Consider the following 19,753-nt stretch of genomic DNA (forward strand, 5'->3'; position numbering starts at 1 on the left):
AAACAGTTCTTCAAATCCTAAAATAAAAAGCTATCTCCTCTCCAAACTAAGGACTGTAACATGCATATATACGTTATATACTGAATCTGAATTCCTTTTCTGGATAACTTAGTAAACCAAGACCCATGAACTTCTCTCTGGATACACTACAAATACAATTGTGCTGGGGGACTAGGTTGGGTCATGGCTATTCTTGGGTGCATTTAAATTGTGCCTTGGTTCCATCTGTGGTACAGGAGGAAACCATGATTGAATTATATCCCCTGAACTATGCTATAGCCTTGACAAATACAGCATTTCTGGTTCTTCCGTTTCCAAGGTTTTAGCAGAGTTCAAGTACACTGATCATTCATTGTTGCTTTGCACCTTGTGCAGTCATTTTACACTCATGCAAGATGGGTGCAAACTGTTCCCATTCTGACCTGGTAGAGTTTTACATCCACTTTGTAATCCATTTGCTCTAATGTAAATGACTATTCAAATTTCAGTACAATGCTGATTTGGGACATTGCCAGAATTGCACTGAAAGTCACTGTGTATATGAATGACGTGTACAATTAGTGCTCTCTGGAAACTGCAAATGCAACAGAGGTCAGGATCTTCAAAGGGAGAAGGAATGAAACCATTCATAGAGCTTTTGCATGTACTATACAAATTATCTGAGTTTTATTGACTGTATATAACCTTTATATACATAATGATTTTTGTAACTGGTCTTCAGTAAACCAGGTAACTAGTGACTTTTGTATGTTCAAGGGCTACTGCTTTGGAGCCTTCTAAGTAGTTTTTGGAATACACACTAGTCCATATTAGTGCAAATAATAAACAAGTCTCCTACAGTGAGGGAAAAGAAGGTTTTACAGTTGGAACAACTAAGACCTCAAAAGACAGTAAAGGGTGATGTACTAGTGCATTATTAATGTCCGAAAAATCTGAGCTCTTCAAATATGCAAGTAGGATGATGCATTTCAAATATGCAAGAGGAAAAAAGATGATCAGTTACTCCATAAATTATGCTGGACCAAGTTATCACTATCAAGTTGTATTCAATGACACATCTATTTTATAACCTCTGTGCTCCTACAAATAAAGCTTCCTAGGACAGCAGTGTTGTCTTATGTATAGAGCTCTGGTTGGAACTCAAACCTGGTTTTTATTCCTGGCTTGCCATTGGCCTGCTTGGTGACCTTGGAGCACTTGCCCTCTTTGTGCCTCAGTTTCTCCATCTGTAAAATGGGATTGATGATACTGACATCCTTTTGTAAAACACTTTGAGATCTGCAAATGAAAACTGCTATATAAAAGCTAGGTAGTATTTATAATACAGAACAATTCAAATGCAGTTATGCTTTACTGTAAGCTGTAACTGGGTGACTCTTAGTAGAAAATCATATTTGGAAAAACTAAAAACCCAATGCCAGCTTTTGAGAAGTTAGCAAATATTAGTAATCTTTCTTCTATGTGAAAAATGCCAATTATGCCTAAAGTTAACCAATAAAAATGTAAAGTAAATTGGACTACTGTATTTCAGAGTTAACTGCAGGTGTCAGATCTGTTTTCAAATCACTTGTCCTCCTTCTCTTGTGTGCATACATGCATCTCTGCTTTTGATGGACAGTTGGCTATTGTGTGTACAAGTGCATCAACTATCCTTGTGAAGATGTTATGGTGTACTTGCCTTAATCAGAAGTACTGCACTCTAAATCCAATTGTATGAGTGTTGTGATAGTTTGATGTCTTAAAACCGGGATCAGAGTCAATTAAGACACAGGTAACTGAACTTGGACTTAGTCTGTTTTAGTGGAGTTTTACCTGCAGCATAAAATAACCATATAACTCAGCACAATTGTCATTCTTTCTGCTTCTGGAAGGCTCTGGACTTGGAATAGTAGGGGTACTGAACTTGAGGTTTGAGGCTTATTGGCAAAGCTATGTGAAATTTTCACAAAACATCCACTACATATGCCTGACTTTAGCTAGTGTTAGAGAGACAGCTACAACTACACTGCATTTAGTCCATGTAAGTGTAGCAGAAAATTTTTATGCTCATGGAAGTGGTCTTTAACTTTTTTGTTTTTTTGTTTTTGTTTTTTTTGTCTCCTTTAGGTTATTTTTGTTTAGAAATCATGAACTGGCACTTCCTTCTCCTTTTCACCGCTGTGACTTTAACATCTGTGTGGTCCCAGTTCAATCCTTTATCTCTTGAGGAACTTGGCTCTGACATTGGAATCCAAGTTTTCAATCACATAGTCAAAGCTAGACCTCAGGAGAATATTGTGGTTTCTCCACATGGGATTGCATCTGTACTGGGAATACTTCAGCTGGGTGCTGATGGCAAGACAAAGAAGCAGCTGACAACTGTGATGAGATACAGCGTAAATGGTCAGTTTTTATCTGTTGTTATGCAGGTTTTTTATAAAGTGATTCATAAACTTTTAAGGCTGGAAGGACAATATATTTTAATAGGAGGTTCTTCAAATTCTGCTACATTGTTTACTAAAACTGGCTTGTGATGCAAAGAATGGTCAGCACTAAGAGAAGGCTATACCTCCTAAAATGTCCCCTACAATATAGGCTACCAGATAAACATGGACCCAGTTTAGGTAGAAAATTCAAATTCCATCCCTTCTCACTGATGTTGGTGCCAAGCTTTGGGGTGACCTATAAACTATTTATGTGGAGGGTATGGAAAGATATATGGGGATAATTTGAGTCTCTTGAGCTCAGAAAATCAGTTTCTGCCATTCCAAGTACTCCTCCAACAACAATACAATCTTCTTGGTCCAGCTACATGGCATTACGTGCAGCTTAAGCATCTCTTGAAGGACACATTTGATCCGGATGTGCTTGGGAGCACCAGAGACTCCAGAATTGGTGATGTGTAGAGAGCTCTCTAGGTTCACCTGAACATCTGTAGCCTGTTATGACTTCCTGACCCAAAAGATCCTCCTGAATTTAGATTGCCTGTACCATGACTGGAACAAAGATTGGTGTGTGTTGTTGACCCCTGGCCTATGGGGAAGTGCCTTGCAAACCATTTAAAAACTCTACTATTGATCTACAATTAAGACTGATCCAGCAGAAAATTATTTCTTCTTCGAGTGCTTGCTCATGTTGATTCCATTCTAGGTGCGTGCGTGCCCATATGCACAGTTGTTAAGACTTTTGCCTTAGCAGTATCCGTAGGGTCAGCTGTGGCACCCCCTTGAGTGCTGCACCCATACATCGGTATATTAGGCGCCACTGACCCAACGCCCTCTTAGTTCCTTCTTACCTCCCGTGAGGTTGGAGTGCCTCGTCTCGCCATTCGCAAGAGCACGAGCGGTTCTTCGTAGACCTTTGTCTACCTAATCTGTACATCAGTGGTCACCAACCAATTGATCGTGATCAACTGGTTGATCTTAGAGGATCTCCCAGACGGCCAGATTCCTCAAGGGCCTTGAGCACCTCTACCCACATATCGAGGACCCTGTTCCCCTGTGGGACTTGAACCTGGTGCTATCACGGGTCCTCCTTTCGAGCCTTTGGCTTTCTGTCCTCTCCTTCTTCTGTCCTGGAAGGTTGCATTCCTGGTCACAGTGACTTCAGGCCACCGTGTCTCGGAGATTCAGAACCACCTCCGAACCACCCTATATGGTCTTCTACAAGGACAATATCCAGTTGAGACCCCACCTCGCTTTCCTGCCCAAGGTGATCTCTGTTTCATTCAAGCCAGGACCTTTACTTACCAGTCTTCTTTCCAAGGCCGCATAAGTCAGAAACGGAGCTTAGATTGCATGCCTTGGACTTTAGGAGGGCTTTAGCCTTCTACATCAACAGGACCGAGCCATTCCATAAGTCTACACAGTTGTTCATTGCAGTGGCTGACAGGATGAAAGTATACCGTGTATCCGCCCAAAGAATTTCGTCTTGGATCACTGCCTGCTTCTGCTATGATCAAGCGAAGGTGCTGCCCCTGGCGATTGTCACCACCCACTTGACCAGGGCACAGGCCTCTTTGGCTGCTTTTCTGGCCCAGGTGCCTATCCAGGACATCTGCAGGGCGACCACTTGGTCATCCGTCCATACATTTACATCCCACTACACACCTACCCAGCAGGCCCGGGATGATGCTGGCTTCGGTAGGGCAGTACTGCAAGCTGTGAAACTGTGAACTCTGAGCCCACCTCCATAGATACTGCTTTTGAGTGACCTAAAATGGAATCAACATGAGCAAGCACTCACAGAAAAAAAACGGTTTACCTGCCTTTTATAACTATTGTTCTTTGAAATGTGTTGCTCATGTCCCTTCCATTGCCCACCCTCCTACCCCTCTGTCGGAGTTACTGGCAAGAAGGAACTGAGAGGGTGTAGGGTCGGCAGCGTCTAATATACTAACACATGAGCACAGCACTCAGGGGGCGCCACAGCCAACCCTACGGATACTGCTAAGGCAAAAGTCTGACAACTGTAGGCGCACGCACACCTAGAATGGAATGGACATGAGCAACACATCTCGAAGAACAACAGTTACGAAAGGTAGGTGACCATTTTTTGTTGTTGCTGTTCATACTGGTTCCTGTGTAGGTTACAGTGTGTGGCCTTGCCAAAATATATTTCTGCTGGAGATTTGGGTCTCCTAGAGCCACACTGACTCACATGTTTTGGGACTGTCCCAGGATACAGACCTTGTTGGCAGTTTCAGCCAAAGGGCCAAGAAATGAATGAGTCTAAACAGTCCTCATAGCTTTACAGATAGTCTCTGCAGCACAAAGTTGAAGTCCAATCCCAGCATAGTATGGGTAGATTGCAATGCCTCTATCCCTGTTGTACTACAACAGCCTTTAATTTAAGAGTTCAGAAATTATTGGGCAATAAAATATTTTTATATTTAGTTTCTTATAGGCCTCTGAGCCCATTTAGTTGGCGGGCTCTCTTTTGGATCTTTTCATGCTTTTTTGGCTTTGCTTCTGTTTCTTCTGTCAAGATCCCAGACTCTCTAGCCTTTCCTGGGCTGCCTTTCTATTCAAACACCCCTTTCTTTCAGTCTCTGTTCCTGACATTGGCATAAATCCCTGTTATTCCTCTACCAGTTCCTTTTCTCTAGAGAGTAGGGTGAGAGTACTTAGCAGCAGCACAAAATGCTGGCACTTACAGAATCTTAAAGGAGCTGTGTTTATGAAATGTGAAACCTTCCAAAAGGTGAGTACGTTTTCAGACCTATAAAGAATGAACTATGTTGATGTTTCCTGTAACACACTGTCCCCTCCTTAATTGCTTTGCTGTGCAATTTTCTGTTTTGGGTACAGCTAAATTATTTAGTGTCGCTTAGTAAAATATCCAAATGTTGAAGATTCAAATCCTTTTATGGGGTAATCTTGAATTTAAAAGCATTTGAGCTTTCTAAACATAGCTATCTGCAAGAGTTTCAATGCTTCAAAATTAATGAATTTATTTGGTTTTGGTTGACTTAGTCTAACAATCCTAGACACATGAGGCAAACTTTTCTGTAGTGTGACCCATATCTTAATATAAAGAGTCTCATGGACCACCACCTTTTTTATGTTTGCATGGACCTCCTCTTCTCTTGTTCATGATTGCCTAATAACCCTGTGACAGCTACAAAAGTTGCTTACTTGGAAAGGTAACTCTAGGGAAGTATTTAAAGCATTTTTAGCTATCTTTTAATGCAATTTAGCATCTAGAAGCAAGGAGGAGAGCCAGTACCATGTGAGCAGCCAGCTCTCCCTAGACCACCAGCAAATTTCAGTGGATGACTAGTGGGGCACAGACTAGCTTGAAAACATCTGTTATGGTATGCTCTCCAAAAGAATATGCCCATAATATTGAAGACAGTGAATACACAGACATCATGTGATCTGTCTTACTAAAGGAGTCACAGTAATGTAACCAGCAGGGCCAACTATTGAGGACTTATCCTACATGGAGCTGAAATGGTGGTTGTTGAATCTTTTGCTTTCTTTTTTCCCTTCTCAGCTCCTTTTTTGTGTGGCTTGTTTAGAAGCATTAATGACCGAACTGAGGTGTGACCAATGTAATAGTTTTCCTGTGCTGCTCTAAGGGCATGTCTACACTTACGGGGGTCATAACACCTTCCTTGGAAGACCACTCTTTCATAGAGACTTCTATGGAGCATATTGCAACCTATTAATAGTTGATACCCTTGGATAAATACTTTGCTTCCGATTAGATGTTGGAGTCTAATACTGAATTTCCTTACTAGTGTAGCCTAGTCTTCAGATTTAATTTTAGTTTGTTCTGGAAACTTTCCAAAGGTCGGTCGGTCTCTTTTGGTTAGCACACAGTTTCCAGAAAACTTTTTTATATCCACCCAATTCCTTACTGAATGGAATGGAGGGATCAAAAATGACGACCTTAGTTTTTCAGTTTATGGTCTTAGTTTCCCCCCCCCATGACTTCTGCCTCTTAGGCACAGGAATAAGGGTAGTTCCCCTGGTCCTTCTACTCTGAATGGCCAGAAAGAATATCCTTATTCAGTTGTAGCTGCTGGCAAGATGAGGACTCTCATCCACAAAATAACATTGTTGTATTGTGTTAAGTTGCAGTAAACATGTCAGCATAGGGTCAGGATGTTGCAGCTTAATTTATGTTGTGGCTCTCTAGTGTAATTGACAGTTTAACTAGATTGTTTGTTTGTACCTATTCAGGAATAAACATTTTAACTGTATTGTCCATGCCAGAAAGTTATTGATTAATATACCACACCAGGACTTGGATGTACAGTACAAGGATTAGACAAAGAGCCAAATTCTTCGCTGTGAAGTAGTGTCCTTCAGATAAGAATGTCTGTCAATGGCATTGGTATTCTTTCTTTACCCCATCACGTTAGTGTGTGTGTGTGTGTGTGTGTGTGTGGATGTCCGTAATTACTTATACAAATTAACTCCTTTAAAGCTTCTCTTTGATTTTCCTTTCTAAATAAAACTTGCTGTTATTTCTAACTAGGAGTTGGTAAAGTATTAAAGAAGATAAACAAGGCCATAGTCTCAAAGAAGAATAAAGACATTGTGACAGTTGCTAATGCAGTGTTTGTAAAGAGTGGCTTTAAAATGGAAGTGCCTTTTGTTACAAGAAACAAAGAGGTGTTTCAGTGCAGTGTCAAGACGGTGGATTTCGAGGACCAAAATACAGCATGCAATTCTATAAACCAGTGGGTGAAAAATGAAACAAGGGGTAGGTATTGAATTTTTTGTGTAACTATGTTAAACACTTATTTTATAGACACACTAAAGTTAAGAGAGAGGTAAAAAGTTTTTTAAAAGTGGTGGGAAGACACTACAGCATCTCAACTTAACTTATCCCTTGTATTTTTTATTTTTTAACTTGGGTGCACCTTGTCTAACTACTTGGAGATGCATGGTATCTATTGTCCTTTAAGAGTCACTTCCATGAAGCTAATTCCAGTGATGTTATTTTCATAAACAAAGAGAAACTGCAAAACCTACCACTCCCATTATTCAAAATTATCTACATATTGCTGAGGCCAGAGTTCAGGTTTTGCATTACAGCATAATTAGCTTGTGTTGCATCTTGGTATCTGTTGGGAGATGAGTGACATCATGGGGATGCTTGCAGTGTGTCATTGATTGTGGTAAAGGCAATAGATGGGTGGCAACAAGTGTTGGAGATTTTTCCTTTTAACTTTTCATTTCCAGGCTGTGGCTGATTCAGCTTTAATTGTTTACTAAACTAAGCACACCACAAATGTTGCTAAATAAGGCCCTACCTGAGTACAACTCTTAGATGGGTGCTAGAGTGTTCCCTTGCTAGTGAAAACGAAGGTCCTAATACAGCTGCCACTATACTCAGTAAAATGACTCCACTGATGTCAGCGGGCCCTGAAATGAGCGGAGCTATAATTCTTCAGGCTGGAGTTAGCAGCCATCTTTGCTCCAATTCAGAATGAATGTTACCTAGTGAATTACAAAGTATATTGGCACTTCTGTTTCCTCATGACCAACTGGCTTACATTGTGACAGAAAATGCTCAATTTTCCCCCCTTCCTTTATTTTATTTTCAGGTATGATTGATAATCTCTTATCTCCAGACATTATTGATGGTGCTTTGACCAGGCTGGTGCTGGTAAATGCGGTGTATTTCAAAGGTTTATGGAAATCTCGTTTTCAACCTGAAAATACAAAGAAACGCACATTTAATGGAGCTGATGGGAAGACTTACCAAGTACCTATGCTGGCCCAGTTGTCTCTGTTCCGCTGTGGTAAGCTCAGGAGCTAGTTTCTTGTAAATGAAACACAAAACTTTTTGCACTGTACTCCTTTCAAAATGTAGGCAAAGAAGGTTAATGTATGTGTTTGTGGTGGGGATACATAGCATTCCTGTTTGAGTAGATATTTGTGTTGAAAGCTACTGTTGGTTAAGTGGGAAAACTTTTCAAACTCATATCTCCTCTGGATGAAACATTGAGAACTGTGAATGGTCAGCACCTCTGGAAATCGGGTGACTTTTTTATTTAGGTGCATTGTTTTAGATGCTCCTGTTCAAAACCTTTGGCCAAATAGATAAGAAATAAAATGTCCTGTCCTTAATCGAAAACCTATCTAAAGTAGAAAACCTTAGAATTACTTTGTTTTTATATTGTATTTTACCCATATATTGTGGAAAGGAATATGCTTTTAATTTTTATTTGCAGATTTTTAAATACAGAGTTATTTAATAGCAGGCCATAATAAGTGTAAACAAAGCATGCTTAAATTCGCTTTAGATTCTGAAGTAGTGGACAGCTGGAAACAGCTTTGCAGACAATAGCCATTGAACCAAGGGACTGAGTAGCACAGGGTTAGTATATTAGTTGTTTACCTCTGGAGGCCAGCATTTAAATTCTAAATTGGGTTGCAAGTGAAAAGGAGTTCACTGGGTTCAGCCTAATTTCTATGTCTGTCACAAAACCAGAACAGAAGCCCACATGACTGGCAGCCTCTACTCAAGAGTTCCAGTACTGAAATGAGTTTTGCTAGTCAGGCTCACAGTGCGTTGGCAGCATTTTTAGAAGTGTGTATGCATGTTTTCTGCCTGTGGTCTAAGATGAGAGACATGCTATTTTGTAACTTGCTTTTATATGCACTAAACACAGTTACAATGAATAAATGTAGAAATATATCTGAAAAAATGTTACTGGTAAAGGAATGTACCATCAGCTTGCCAAGAGGGCAAACATAAATGTATTGCCTCTATTTTTTCGCTTATAAGTGATCAGTGTTAAAAATGTGCTCGTTTAGCCAACATAGGAGCTTAAAAATAGATCACACTCTGGTTTAAAAAATATGAAACTATTTTGTACCTTGGCCATGTCCTGAAAATCTTTACACATTAAAGCAAAAATTAAATGCTTTAGACAGATAAAACTTGAGAGGTGTGAATGAAAATCACGTATTGAAATATTTAGGATCTATACTTCAGCAAATGACCACACATCATGGTCAAGTCTTGCTTACAATTCTTGTATTACCCTAAAATTCATAGGGCCTGAATCTGATGTAAATAGGGAGTAACTCTTTTATTACATTGTTGTAACTGTGATTAGAATCAAGGCCATTATTTTCAAGGCCTTTAGATGGAAAGTATTAAGCTTCCTGTTGCAGAATTGAAACACATGTTTCAGGTTAGGTATCTGAATACAGTTGAATGCAGAGGTTCTCAGATTTCTTAGTAGTGTGAGAAGCATCTGAGAAGCAAAAACATCTTGTAGATACCCTCCATGCCCATTTTCAGCTCTGAAGATCACAGCATCCTCTGGCAACTACAGCAACTGTTTGGAAACGTAGTATGGGAAAGTGTGTGTTGCTGTTTTTAAATGTGATTTAGCCATTGTGAATGAGGGAAGCTGGCAACATATAATCACCAGGCTCTCTGCGGACCACTAGTTTTGAGAACTACAAGCTTAACGTAAAGGAGATAATGAGACAGAAAACATTTTCTTTAGTTGAGCTGGAAAAGGAGGTGAGCTAGAAAAAGAGGTAAGGTAACTGCTCCCTTCTACCATCTCTGTAATGAGCTGATTTCAGGCAAGCAGTCTTAAGGTTGCAGAGTTCTGCTAACAAGGTTAATTTTCTGGTACAGAAATCCCTCATCAATTTGGGTTGGCACACAAATGGGGACTTTGATCTAGAGTGGAAAGTGTAGTGAGATGTTGCTGCTGTGTAGTGACTCTGTCCCAAATATCAATCTCTAGCACATTGTGATCTGTGCACATAGACAAGCTCTTCTCATCTGAGACACTCCTTTAAGTCTGCTCTGATGAAACTTGTTCTTTTGGCACTTGTCTAAAAAGCCATATTAACTGAAAAAAGGGTGGAGCATGAAGAGGGACCCTATTTAACTAGGGTAGCCAGCTGTCTTGTTTTTGACTGGAAAATCTGGTTGAAAAAGGGACTTGACTGGGTGGCCAGTCAGCAGTACTGTCTGGATACCCAAAGTCCAGTTACAGCTGGGAGCAGAGGCACTGGGTCATCACCTTTGCCAACCCCTATTCAGCTGGGGCTGCCTCCTACCTGCATCGGATGGCTGCAATTCCCAGCCCGGCTTTGCGAGTCCCTCCTGACCTAGGGAGAGGGGAGCAGGAGGTAAGAGGGGGAAAAGCAGCAAACAATGAGGAGATGTGGGAAGAGGAGTGAATGGGGTGGAGCCTTGGAGGGAAGAGGTGGGGCGGAGGAGGTTCTGGCACTCCTACTGGTGTGTCTAGTTTTTAAATATTACAAAGTTGGCAACCCTATAAAGGGACTGTCCACTCAAGACAGTGTTACAACAGAATCTAAATGCATAGAGCATAACACTGAGGGAAGAGTTTCCTTCCTGGTCTTACAAGTAAGTGCTTTTCAGCTAAATATGTAGGCAGCATGCTGTCCACCCAGCTGATGATAGTAAGAATTCTAGTTGATAAGGGATTCCCTGTCACAAAAAGGAATCTCTTTGATTAGGAAACCAACCTATTAGAGTCTATCAGCCTCCAAAGTGTCTCCAGAAAAGTAAAGAAAATAATTAGCTTTCAAAATAAAATGCTAGTAGTTAGACATAGGAAAGACTCTCAGATTGCTAATGGATCTTCAAGTTGCAATGCAGTCCTCTGAGATGGGACATCTGTAGAGAAACTGCTAGCTGTAATCCTCCATGACTAACACCTGTGATGTTTGTTAGAGTACCAGTTAGTGTCTTGATAGTTAAAGGGGTCTTTTAAGAATTTTAGCATGAGCTGAGCTGGCTGGAGGCCTATTATGGTGTGTAATGCTTTACCAGCAATAGGAGCTACTTGTGGAAATCTCTTTACTCTTGAATAAATTTCAGGATGTCTCTTTATTGCTTTCTTTTTGTGAGAAGAGATGTTATTGTGAAACAAGTTTGTGATTAACTTAATTTGTTAACTTCTTCCTTTTTTCTGTTAACTATAAAATAAGGAGAACTTTAGTCCATTTCCCAGAGAAATTGTGTCCTGGAACATATAAAATGGTTTTCAGTTCCCTTAGCCTTTTTGACCACTTATTTTCTTGTAACTCTGTCTCCATATGTATTCTTTGCTGATCAAGATCCATTCAAGTAGCTAGACTTTTTTTCTACTTTCTTTTCCAACTGGTAAACAAGCCTGTTGTGCTTTTCATCAGCCCTGTTAGTCTTTTTGCATAGTACTTTCAGTTTCATGTCCTAATATCCCATAACAGAACAAGGAAGACGATAGTCTGGGTTTTTTGTTTGTTTCCAAGTGGTATGGAAATAGTATGCTACATGCTCGTAATAGTATGCTACTGATGTAATTATGGTCTTTAACTAGAGTACTTATGGTCCCTGGTGGATTACCAGCAGCAGTTTGAATGCTAGCATAATTTGTATGTAGGTGTTTATGGTGGAAAGTTTTATTAGGATGTATCATTGGATTTATGTCTAGCCACAATAAACTGCTGCTAAAGTAGCATCACATGGGACAAAAATTCCAATAATCTTTTGAACGTTCCCATACTGAAAACTGCCTTTTAAAACACTAACAGGATTTTGCATCTTTTAATAATAATGGAAAGACCCCTATTGACTTCAGTGGCCTTTGGATGAGACCCCATGTATGTTTACCCACTGAATATGGTCCTGCACATTACAAAGAGTCAGTGGCCTGCTACAATCTGTTGTGCATCATGTGCTTACAAACTGCTGGCAGTCCTATCCCGGGCAATATCTAAGTTCCTAAGCTCGTCTTTTTTTTTTTTTTTTTTTTTTTTTTTTTTTTTTTTTGCTACCCTCTGTTCTTATTGTTATGTGTCCTTTACTTGCCTACCTTACTGTTTCCAGGGGAGTCTCCTTGGTGAACTGTAGCAGTAGGCTCTTTTACTCACAGTTCAGAAGCAGCACAAGATTCAATGGGGTTCAAATGCAGATGGTGTGGCAGATGGCAGAGACTGTTAAAGACTCTTTCTGATCCCCAGTGTACCATAGTCCTTAGAGGAAAACAGAACCTGCTTTACAAAAGGACTCTCGTGCTCTCTTTTGGATGGTCTTTTATTTCCATCATGTCTCCGACCCACTACCGTTTCAGTAGATGCTGATGAGACTCTGAAGCAGGCTGCAGCATGGCTATTTATATTTTCAAAGGAACTCCAACAATCCACCAAGTAATATTCATGTAACTTGTAGAAACTAATCTGAGACACCATAGAGTAGATTTTTTGGCTCTATCTGCATTGCATTATCAAAATGTAATATTTATATAGACTCCATGCTTGTTATGTAAGTGAACTCTACTGGAAGATGGTAACCCAACTGTGATACTGAGACTTTCCAGTTACAATAGTATTAAAGCTTTGCCAATAGGTTTAACATTTTTACTCACTACTGCTTTTGACTATCCGAGGTTGAAGGCTTTTAACTGTTTGAGAATTTGACTTCTTTCTCTCCCTCTCCTTAGGCACAACAAGTACCCCAAATGACTTGTGGTATAACATAATTGAATTGCCTTACCATGGCGAAAGCATCAGTATGTTGATTGCTCTGCCTACAGAAAGCACTACCCCTCTCTCTGCCATCATTCCTCACATCAGCACAAAAACAATACAGAGCTGGATGACAACCATGATACAAAAGAGAGTGCAAGTTATTTTACCCAAGTGAGTACTAATATCTTCCAGTCTCTTCTCCCCGCCCAACCCCCAAAATAAGGAATTCTTCTATAGTCCTTGTCAGCACTTAAAGCAACATTTAGTCATAATTCTGATGTCTCTTCTATTTTGCATGCTTCAATCAGGTTCACAGCAGTAGCAGAAACAGATTTAAAGGAGCCTCTGAAAGTACTTGGAATTACAGATATGTTTGAGCAGTCAAAGGCAAACTTTGCAAAAATAACAAGTAGGTTGTCTTGTTTAAATTCTTCTTCCGGTTTTTGTTCACGTTTTCTAGAACTGCTGTTTTACAATTGCAATTTTTAACTGCTGCTTTGAAACATTTCCACCAAAAGGCAAACTTCTAAATTAGTAACAAAAAGTTAACCATATGGTGTGTCTTGCGAGAAGTAAATAAAATGTTATGAGGCATTTTCACAGTCAGAGTCGTACATTTTCTTCAATATTTTTCCTTTTGGCTTACAAAAAATATCATGTTAGATGAGACCATAATGGAAGATGTAACTGAGGCACTTTTTTTTCTTTTACAATTTGTTTTATAAACTTTGCGTCAACAGATTTGAGAGAAAGGAAGGATGTCTGCCAAATTGATGGTAATGTTGAGTAAAAATGGAACAGTCATTGAACTGCCTAATTGATCCATAAACTTTTTTCTCTTTCTGACAATGGAGCACTGACTTCTAAAAGAGAACTGGATGTCTTGTGGCTATGAATTTTATGTCGCCATCAGATTTCTGATTAGTTACTCCAAAAAAAAAAAAAACAAAAAAAAAAAACAAAAAAACCCCCTCCAAAACAAAAAGACCTTGCTTGTTAACACAACTCATTTATATCTCTTATACACTTCTCCACTTGAAATAAGAGATTAAGTTCCTTTTAGGGCTATCAAACGGTTAAAAAAAATTAATTGCAATTAATTGCAGTTTTAATCACACTGTTAAACATTAACAGAATACCAATTTAAATTTATTATAAATATTTTGAATGTTTTTCTACATTTTCAGATATATTGATTTTTATTACAACGAAGAATACAAAGTGTAGAATGCTCATTTTACATTATTTTTATTACAAATATTTGCACGGTAATAAAAGTGCAATGTACAAGTCGATGCATGAAGAGGTATATGACTGTATAGCATATCTGGCACATAAATACCTTGTAATGCTGGCTACAACAGTGCCATACAAATGCCTGGTCTCACTTTCAGGTGACATTGTAAATCAGCAGCGGGCAGCAGTATCTCCCATAAATGTAAACAAGCTTTTTGTCTTAGCAATTGGCTGAACAAGAAGAAGAACTGAATGGACTTGTAGGCTCTAAAGTTTTACATTGTTTTGTTTTTGAGTGCGGTTATTTAAAAAAAAAATTCTACATTTGTAAGTTGCACTTTCATGATCAAGAGATTGCACTACAGTACTTGTATGAGGTGAACTGAAACATACTATTTCTTTTGTTTATCCTTTTTACAGTGCAAATATTTGTAATAAAAATAATATAAAGTGAGCACTGTACACTTTGTATTCTGTTGTAACTGAAGTCAATATATTTGAAAATGTAGAAAATATTTATAATTTATATTGGTATTGTTTAGCAGTGCAAGTAAAACTGATTAATCACGATTAATTTTTTTAATTGAGTTAATTTGTTTTGAGTTAATCACGTGAGTTTACTGCAATTAATTGTCAGCCCTTGGTCCTTTATTTTATTGGAAGCAAAGTGTTCTATTTAAACAGTTTTTAAAATATTCAGGATGAATTTAAATTGTATTACCTGTTGCTATAATTTCTGTATTTAAGAAAAAATTACTCTGATTACAAATTTTCAGTTTTACCTTTAAAACCACAAAATAAGCTCAGAATCTAAGATTGTACCAGTAGTTTTTAAAAATGATTTGTGTTGCTGCATCTTTGGGGTAAACTATGTCCTCCAGTCACCTAAACGTTTTCTATCCCATTTATTTTATTATTGTCATCATAAACATAATGCACTTAATCAGTGAGTGAATTGTGCCACTGATTCCTGCATCACTAAATAAAGCCAGGGCAATAGATTCTGATTTTGGACATTGTCCATCACCATGTGTTTGTTTTAATTATATACACAAGCATGTGCTAACACTGCAATGGCAAGTATACACAAATGCCATAGCAGACTTGTTTAGTATGTTAAATTTCATATTAGCACTCTTTCTGTGCTTTGGCTAATGTATGTGTTAACTAATAGCAACATTGTGCCTGTGTTAATACTTCTCAATTTAACAACTGATATACTACTACTGTTATATAAGAAACAGTCACACAGAAGTCCCACTAATCCATTCCTTTACATGAAGCATATTGTATGCTTTCTCTGCTTGGTGTCATCAGATTGGCTGCTTCTGTAGTGATCAGATCCAGCAACTGCATCTTGCCTCCACCATGATTTCAATCTTTACTAGGATTGCCAGGTGTCCAATTTTCGACCAGACCACCCAGTGGAAAAGGGACCCTGGGTGCTCCGGTCAGCACTGCTGACCAGGCTGTTAAAAATCCGATCAGCGGGGCTCAGGCAGGCTCCCTGCCTGCCATGGGTCCACACAGCTCCCGGAAGCAGCAGCATGTCCCTACTCCAGCTCCTAATCGTAGGGTCAGCCAAGGGGCTCAGCATGATGTCTGCGCCCCAAGCGCTGGCTCTGCAGTTCCCATTGGCTGGGAACCATGGCCAATGGGAGATGCGGGGGCAGTGTCTGCGGATGGGGCAGCACACAGAGCCGCCTGGCCGCACCTCTGCGTAGGAGCCGGAGAGGGCACATGCCGCTGCTTCCAGGAGCTGATTGAGGTAAGTGCCGCTGGGAGCTTGCACTCCTGACCCGCCTGCCCCAGCCCTGATCCGCCTCCCATCCTCTGAACCCCTCAGTCCCAGCCCAGAGCACCCTGCTACACCCCAAACCCTTAATCCCTGGCCCCACCCCATAGCCCACATCCCCAGCCAGAGCCCTCACACCTCTGCACCCCAATCCTCTGTCCCAGCCCGGTGAAAATGAGCGAGGGTGTGCGACAGAAGGAAGGGGGGAGATAGAGGCCCTGCCCCCCTCACTCCGAGACAGCATGCAGCAGGGGCAGGGCAAGGGTGTTCGGTTTTGTGTGAATAGAAAGTTGGCAACCCTAGTCTTTGCTAGAATTGTAGCAGCCTTCTCGTGCTCTGCTATACAGTTGGTCTACCGGATACAAGAAACTTACTACTTTGGAAAACTTTACATACAGTATAACAAATGTATAACTGCATGTTAACACAAGTGCTGTTCTTGTTTTGGTCACACAGGAACGGAAAGCCTTCATGTATCTCACATTTTGCAAAAAGCAAAAATTGAAGTTAGTGAAGATGGAACCAAAGCTTCTGCAGCAACAAGTAAGTAGTTCTCTCTGGTTTAATTTAATCCTTAATTAAAAGTAACTATACTAAAACAAATTAATTAGATTTTCTCTGAAGTGGGAAACCTTTTGTGAACACTTAAATTGAGCTCACTTCAGCAGAAGCACGTACTCAGAAAGGACAGTAAAAAATCAAGTGAATTTTACCATTGAGAGGTGGTTTTTTGTTTTTGTTTAAGTGAATTTTAGGTCAATACAGAATTAGTTAAACATAGCCTTTCACAAATTGTAAACAGTCTCTTCACTCTACTGGCTACCTATAGAACAGCATCAAGTTTAAAATTTAGTGGCCAAATCCTTGGCTCCTAATATGCCTCCTTATGCTGTTCCAGAGGCACGCATTTATGCCACACTGCTCTAAGATGGCAGCTGGGTTTTCCTGTAGGGGAACAATCTTGAATTTTGATGTTAATTATTAGTTCTTCTTCTCTTTTTTTGAATGGATTGTGTGGTTCTGGTGAGCAATATAAGAAGGCTCATTTGCAATAGATAGCATTGGATAAAATGGCCTCCTGTGGCTGACCCATGCTGCCACTGGTGATTATAAAACAATTGATAAACTGATGCATGATAGTGAAATGGAACATCTAAAGGAGCAAACAAATATCTAATGCAAATCATAAACCTGTTTGATGCTTCATATTTGCACTGTTTATAGTGTGATAGTGTTTGGCTTGTTTAATTTTCCATCCCATTTTTCTCTTCTTTAACTTTCTTTGGAAGCTGCAATTTTAATAGCCAGGTCTTCCCCTCCTTGGTTTATAGTAGACAGACCATTTGTATTTTTCATCCGTCACAATCCTACAGGTAAGCAAAGTTTTTGTATTATTTTGCGTGCAAGTTGAGTTCATACAGTATAATGACTACATGCAAACTGTAATTTCTAGGTGGGAAAGCTTGAAGCTGTCCAGTAGGTGTTGCTAAAACAAATACAAAAGATGCTTCTGTGTTATGCTTTTAACTTCGTTTAAAATAAACCAGAAGAACTGGAAAACCTACTCCACAGGAGGTCAGACTAGATGATCATGATGGTCCCTTCTGACCTTAGTGTATGGGAGGGTCTTGGGAGAATCTATATTTGTATACACTCCAAACTCACCTAAAAACAAATAGTTTGTTAATCTACAGTTCCCTTAACCAAAACAAAGAAAGCTCATGGAGTGTGAAACAGCCTTCTTACCTAGATTTTATTTGAACGCATTCTGTAAATGTATTTTTCAGTGAATGCTCTACAATACTTACAGATTGGATATATGTAGTAATATTGGTCTTTATTTAATCCCTTAGGTGCAGTCTTGTTTATGGGACAAATAAACAAACCTTGAGTATGGAAAAGGTTTTCCTTAAGAAGCAAAGTAGAGACTCATTTGATACATCCTTGCTAGTTCCGTTAAATATTTTCGTACACTACTTTCACTTCACTCAAGAACTAGTTTTTAGCCTGCTGTGACTAGATTTTGAAAAAGGAGTCAATGTAGTTCTGGTTTTATGGGAAAATACAAATTGAAAACTATGATACCTTTTCAAAATGTCTAAAAGATTCTTTGAACTACTGAATGGTTGCCTATGCTAACAAACTTACTGAGCTTTTTCTGTCCTAAGAATTTTATGCATAGTTTTTGTGGGAGGGTTTTAACAAGAGCATGACTAAACAAACCATTTCTATTAGCATTGATTTTTCTGTGGAAAATGTCTTTGGGTTTGTAGATGTCCCTTCAACACTATTTTTGCCCTTGAATGGCTTGATGACTGGGTATCTTTTGTGGAACTAGATGAAAAGCTCTAGCAGTTTATTTTATATAATGCATGTACCACTGAGGTAAAGTTTTAAAGAACTAATGTCTTGATAACACATTTGCATTGACGTCCTATTTTACTGTAATGTAAACTTGTCATTGCTAGTATTCACTTTGTATTGGATTTAAATTTTATATCTGTTTTTGTACAAAGGAAAAAATAAAGTGCATTATGAACAGTCAGAGAAGCCAACGTATCACAGCGATGTGCTGGTGAGCATTTGTGGGCAGGACTCCTGGGAGCCACTTGTTAAAATTCTACCACCAACTGAAAGGATGGTTTTCTTGATTTCCCTAGCCTGATGGAGCTAAGCCTCTCTGCAATCTGCTAAACCAGTCCTGCCGTGGATGACTTGTCCCTAAGGCTTCAAAAATATGTTTGAAGAGCAAATATTTTGTCTTTGCAGTGCCCCAGATTGCACCTAATGGCAGGTGTTTTCAAAAATGTACCGGAGGAGGAGATCTCAGCTCCCCCCTACGAGGTCCTTTCCCACACTTCAAAGGATGCAAGTTAAACAGTATTATCATCAACATCTGGAGGATATCGTTTAGGAACAGTGTATCAGCAAAGTGTTCCAAGGAAGAGCACTTGATGAGTTTGCTTATCACTGAGTTGCCTTCCTACTTGTTTGAGAGCATTTTTGTGTAATTAGTCGGGGTGGGGCTGGAAGTATGGAAAGAGCAGATTCTTGAGTCCCTCATATCCCCTCTCTGTGAGCAAATGTATCCCTGTGACTTGGGGTCTGCTCTGGTGCAAGGCAACAGAGACTCAGTGTGGATAAAATGCTCCCATTCTGTTGCAGTAGAGTCCTACACACATTGTGCATTGGCGTAACTGTCTGCATAAGATGCAGAGTGGTGGAGAGTTGGGCCCATTGTGTTTATCACAAGCCTAAGAGCATTTAAAACTTGCATGAACTAGTATGTTAACTTAGCAGTTGAAGACATGACAGTTCCACATAACAAGCACATCTGCATCTGTCCCGGATTTAAATTATCAGCAGTATGAGATAATCAGGACTGGGTCTCATTAAAATAAGCTGTCAACATTGATAACTGCTTATTTGCAATAGCAGGAAGAAGGAAATATCTGATCATTTATGTCTAGAAAATGATGGTGATTTTCAGGAGATCTTATATGGAGGAGTCATACCTATGTAGGGAAGTAGCACTATATGCTCTGGTGCTGTGTGGCAGACAATGGGTAATAAAGCTTGTAACTTCTGAGAGTCCGCTTAAAGAAGAATACAAGAAATGTAATAAAGCACTGCTGGCATAGTCAGTAGCATTTGTAACCCTTCTGCCAACATGGGCCAGGTTCTCTCCCGCACCAAGATATGCGCAGAACAGGAGAGGAAGGGGGCCATCAGAGAGCCGTTGTAGCTTCCTGACTCTGAAGCTGTTACTAGT

General features: G+C 39.6%; 1 protein-coding gene across 1 annotated transcript in view; it reads left to right on the forward strand.

The window, feature by feature from the left end:
• SERPINE2 (serpin family E member 2) overlaps window positions 1–18,536 on the forward strand; it is a 38,456-nt gene extending 19,920 nt beyond the window's left edge. Inside the window, exons 2-9 of the mRNA XM_074963927.1 lie at window positions 2,107–2,382; window positions 6,967–7,194; window positions 8,042–8,239; window positions 12,923–13,121; window positions 13,259–13,359; window positions 16,438–16,524; window positions 17,271–17,354; window positions 17,835–18,536. Of these exons, the coding sequence (XP_074820028.1) occupies window positions 2,127–2,382; window positions 6,967–7,194; window positions 8,042–8,239; window positions 12,923–13,121; window positions 13,259–13,359; window positions 16,438–16,524; window positions 17,271–17,354; window positions 17,835–17,872 (1,191 nt within the window). The 5' untranslated portion in view covers window positions 2,107–2,126 and the 3' untranslated portion in view covers window positions 17,873–18,536. The remainder of the gene's footprint in view (window positions 1–2,106; window positions 2,383–6,966; window positions 7,195–8,041; window positions 8,240–12,922; window positions 13,122–13,258; window positions 13,360–16,437; window positions 16,525–17,270; window positions 17,355–17,834) is intronic.
• The last annotated feature ends 1,217 nt before the right edge of the window (window positions 18,537–19,753 follow it).

This window comes from Natator depressus, chromosome 9 (assembly GCF_965152275.1).
Source record: "Natator depressus isolate rNatDep1 chromosome 9, rNatDep2.hap1, whole genome shotgun sequence".
NCBI classification, from domain to species: Eukaryota; Metazoa; Chordata; order Testudines; family Cheloniidae; genus Natator; species Natator depressus.